The 4,597-nt window shown below is 36.5% G+C and overlaps 1 protein-coding gene across 1 annotated transcript; it reads right to left on the reverse strand.

Moving 5' to 3' along the window:
• FAM154B (family with sequence similarity 154, member B) lies at nt 1-4,184 on the reverse strand. Its single transcript, XM_009864516.1, has 3 exons — nt 4,012-4,184; nt 2,601-2,803; nt 1-980 (listed from the first exon to the last, which is right to left on the reverse strand). Exons 1-3 carry the CDS (start codon nt 4,032-4,034, stop codon nt 1-3), a joined length of 1,206 nt encoding a protein of 401 aa, XP_009862818.1. The 5' UTR covers nt 4,035-4,184.
• Between the last annotated feature and the right edge of the window lie 413 nt (nt 4,185-4,597).

Genomic DNA, 4,597 nt, shown 5'->3' on the forward strand with positions numbered 1-4,597 from the left:
TTATGAAACAACACCTACTTCCTTTGGAATAGGATTACTATGTGACTCGAAAGATTCTGGAGTAAGCAAGCGGAAGAATTTGTGACCGCCGGAATCTGTGTTTACATAGACATAACCTGGAGGAGATGGGTAATTTGCTGGGCAGATCTCCTGTTTTTGTGGAGTGTATTCTGTGCGATACATAGTTTCATCTTGGAAAGGAGCTGAACTAGGAGCTATAGCATGTACAGGTTTGAAACTTTGAGCTGGAATGATCTGATGTGGTAGGTAATCAGATTTGAATGTAGTTAAATCATAAAATTTTCCCGTGGGTTTTGGAATTTCCTGTTGGTTCTTAATAATCTCTTGCCGACAGGTGCCCCAGGCTTTAAAATCTTCTTTCATAGTAGTATTCCCTTGAAAAGGGGCACTGGTTCTTCCTCCATTAGAAACTGGTCTTATGGGGACTGCAGGAACAATCTGATGTTTCACATAATCAAGATGGCTCGTGGAGTTGAAATCCATGTTGCCTGGAGGTGGAACGTACTCTTTTGTTTTGCGGAGCTCCGGCAAGGAGACTAGCCATGGCTGAAAACGATCCTGGAATTCAGTGACTCCATTAAAGTGTGCATTGGATCCAACTTTTGCATTGTCAGGCTTGCAGCTCTTTACAAGTTGCCCAGGTAGCCCTTTAAAATCATTCCGGTGGGTTGTGAGATCTTCAAAGGGTTGGTTGCTTGGCTTATACGCCTCTTTTGCTCTTATGAATTTTGGCTGCAGCTGATGCACAATGTAAGAAGAGCGATGACTAGTAGCACTATCAAAAGGCACATCTGAAAGCTTGGCTACACGAGGTTTAAAACTTTGTCTGAGAATCAGTTCCTTGGGAACAAAGTCATCTTGAAATGTAGTAGAATTCCCAAACTTCTCTGTAGGTGGGTGGTATATATGCTCCGCCTTACTAGGTTCCCTTCTTTGAACTTCCCATGACCTATAGTCATCTTTAAGGCAAAAACAAAACTTCACCATACAAGTATTATTACTTAAGACCATTACTTTAAAATTAAGCCCAATTCTTCTGGTGTTAAATATGGCAAAACAGAGAAAACGGATGTAATTGAAAATGATAATGTTAGCTGCATGTTTATGATATGACAAAACTGTCTTCTATTACTGGTGTGATAAAAACAGACAAAAAAATTGAACAGGATGCCCTATTTTGACTATTTTCTCAAGGAAAAAGCATGTACATATTTAGTGTGTGTTCTATAGAGAAAACATCCATATATACATTTCATAAACAATATCTTAGATTTTACTTAGAACTTTATGCAAATATATAAGACTGAAAGGAACCCTGTAGGTCAATGAGAGTCATGTTCCCTATAGATTGGGAGAATTCTCTCTCAAATTTCCATATCAATTTTGCATCATCTTAAAGCTTGGGACTTTTTTTCCTTGGCTTCTGTGTGTTTTTTTTTACTAACAGATTGTTCTGCCGTAGTTACAAAACTCACTGCCCAGTCTAAAGTTCTGCACAAGCAGCTGATATCAAGTTGTTGTCTTGCAATCACTGTACTGCAGTGTTTTTTCACTCCTGGATCCTTACTCCCTGTTGCACTGCTAAGATACGTTTTAAATGAAGCAGTTGCATGCTGCTGTAGTTGTATGCTGAGACCAAGCTGAATTATTCATTACTACTTACATGTAGGCTAAACAGAAATATTTAAATTTCCTTATTAATTATTTACAATTAATGTAAATAGAATGTATTCGTATAAATGCATTTCTGTCTAGCATAAGCCTAAGCTTAAAGAAGCTAGTGAAATATAATTCTAAGGTTTTATTAAAGAGCCTTTTTTCGCAAATTTTATCCTTTCAACTCTGTCTGTCGCTACACTTTCTCCTCTGCTCATTTTGCACCAAGCATTCTAACTTCCTGTTTCTTGTTACTTCAACTATCTTTTTCATACCACCGGTCCTTATAATCAGGAACATCTTGATTTTCATCACTGTAATAGGTCATATATCTCATAATTTATTTCTACATACTTTTAATGGAGGCTACAATGCAGTTCATGTAACAAATTCAGTAACACAATTCATGTATAAAATTTTCTACTGGTATAAAGTGTATCAAAGTCATTTGCCAGCATCCCTCAGAAGGAAATTTAGTGCCTTTGTGCTGACCATTGTAACAGAATAACTTGTGAAAAAACAGATTATTAGTAGGATGATATGCAAGCTATATGGTACACAAGACAGAAATCTAAAACGAACTTTTGACCTACACTGTGGAAAAATACGTGTCATGTAAGCTAAAACTATGTGAAAGTTATATTGGCACTTCATTAGAACTAACTTTTGCCTGAGAAAGGCTAACCAAGTGTATGTTAGAATTTCTGTCCTTCTAGTCAAGAAAACCTTAAGAGAAGGCTTTTCATTTAGAACCACCAAATTTCACCTCTAAACAACTGGAGTGCTGAACATCTTAAGGCATTATCACCTGCTTTCTGTTATGTCTTATTCTCTGGCCCAAACTGAGAAATCCAGTTTCTAATATAGACAATTCAATATCTAAGTTTTGGTTATTTCTCTTTCTAAAGGTGGCATGTTATTACCTTGATAGGTTGGTATGGTATCCAATTTTCCTCCTGTAGTATGTTTTCTCTCTAGAGGTCTTACTAATGTCACTGGTTGTATTTTATGAACGTTATAATCTTTCTGGTATGTGGTTCCCAGTTCTATCTCTCCTGTCTTTGGTTTATATTCTTCTGGCACCTGAAAAGGTCGCTTCACAATATCATACGGCAAATAATCAGATCTGGGGAAAAAGGAAACACTGGTTAAAAAGCTGCCTTTTTTTTTTTTCTAATGGGAGTAATTTTTATCATTTTTCCATTATATGGAAAAACAGTAACTTTCTAATGTTTACACTGAGAAATCAATTTGATGCCATGGGTTAGAGGGATAGCAAGGAGGAAAGAAAACCCTAGTACATAAATTCTGATGTGTGATATAGCCTTTATTCAAAGGCAGATGTTGAAGCAACTTTTTCAACACTCCGAGTTCCATTCACAGTTCAAAAATATTCTTTAAAAAATCTGAGACTAGAAAAAATTGCTGTAATTTTACAAAGAAATGATCCAGTAAGCAGAAGGAGAGCAAAGATCAAATTACAAGTGGCAGCATTTACTGATTGCATGAGGAAAATGGAATATAGTCAGAAACAGCATTTCACCATTTTTATACGGACAGATTACGCCGAAAGGGTGTGTGTTACATATGTCTGTGTTTGAACAGTATATGCAATACACAACCGATGTTGCACGACGGCATTTGGCCTTTCCATGTATGTCCGTTTTGATTTTTTTTTTAAATAAATAAAGAAGTTTCACCTGATACCCTTGCAGCTTAAAAGAAAAACAATAGGAGAAAAAGAAAGGTTTATGCTCCTGTCACATTATTAACAATGAATGAGTGATGTCTTTTTCTAACTCTTTGAGAGATGCTCTTTAACTTTGTAAGCTTAACATTTGAGTCCGTGCACTGACAGGACAGACCTACTGAACCCCTTTACAGTTATCTTTCTTCAGACTCCTAATAATTTAGAACTGTATGAATATAAAAATCCTGCTTCCTTTTTCTTAAGGTTTCATTTTCCCACTATCTCAGATTGCACACATGCAGACTTCTGCAGCTTGCCAGCTTTTTCAGGCTCAGTAAGACCTACATTTCCAAAGCAGGCTGAAAACAAGAACAAAAATTCTCCATTATCTTTACAGGTTAAAGGATGCTGTAAAGAATGCAAATCTTGTTGTATGTGTGCTTCACTTTTTTTGTTAATGACCATTTTGTGGTAACTGTATTTCTACACTCAAACTGTGTACTTTTAAATATGCTGAAAGAGTAAAGGATGCAATGATTGCATTTTGGAAATGATTGCAACACAATGTTCATTCCTCTCTTAAAAGAGAAAGCATGAGAAACTTTATAGAGTAACTGTAAAACACATTGCTTCAAAATGTTTACTTAAATGTTGTAATTCCTTCCATTTTCCCACGATGCACTTGATACTCTTGTTTCGGCTTAAGGCTCCGCGAAGGGGCGATGTTGCTGTACTTGGGATATTTTTCCACATACTCTGTTGTGAGGCACGGCACTTGTCCATGATCATAAATCCTTGTGGGTTTATGAGGGCAGCGATGGCGCCTGGGTAAAACACATCAGGTGAGATGATTTCGAATAGTTTCATTTAAGGGGAAAACCCATACCTTGTCTACTGGGAGTGAATAACAAACAAAAAAGATTGAACAACGTTAGCAGCTTGTGTTTAAAATCTTTTCTGAGTGATAAAACCCACAAAATACTGTGCTGATGGCATAGGTCCCTGAGCACAGTGCACTAATACAGTAATAAACAGTATCAGCATGCGAGTTAGTGCAGAATAAAAGGCATGGATAGAGTCGATCTCAGTCCTCTTATTGATCCTACCACCAAGATGCATTTTCCTCTCTTTTTTAAATCTTTAATAATATTACCAGTCTTATTTGTAAAAAATAACTATGTTTCATTTCTCCTCTCCTATTGTCTCTTTTTTACTCCTTTCTCTTATTGT

This window comes from Apaloderma vittatum, unplaced genomic scaffold (assembly GCF_000703405.1).
Source record: "Apaloderma vittatum isolate BGI_N311 unplaced genomic scaffold, ASM70340v1 scaffold11022, whole genome shotgun sequence".
NCBI lineage: Eukaryota > Metazoa > Chordata > Aves > Trogoniformes > Trogonidae > Apaloderma > Apaloderma vittatum.

Bases quoted from the DNA above. Each gene is read 5' to 3' on its own strand.
- FAM154B (XM_009864516.1), bottom strand. From the start codon at position 4,034: ATGGAAGGAATTACAACATTTAA. The intron at 2,804-4,011 runs GTAAACATTTTG...CTTTTTCCCCAG, and splicing joins GAAGGAATTACAACATTTAA to ATCTGATTATTTGCCGTATG. The intron at 981-2,600 runs GTAATAACATGC...TTTGCCTTAAAG, and splicing joins TACCATACCAACCTATCAAG to ATGACTATAGGTCATGGGAA.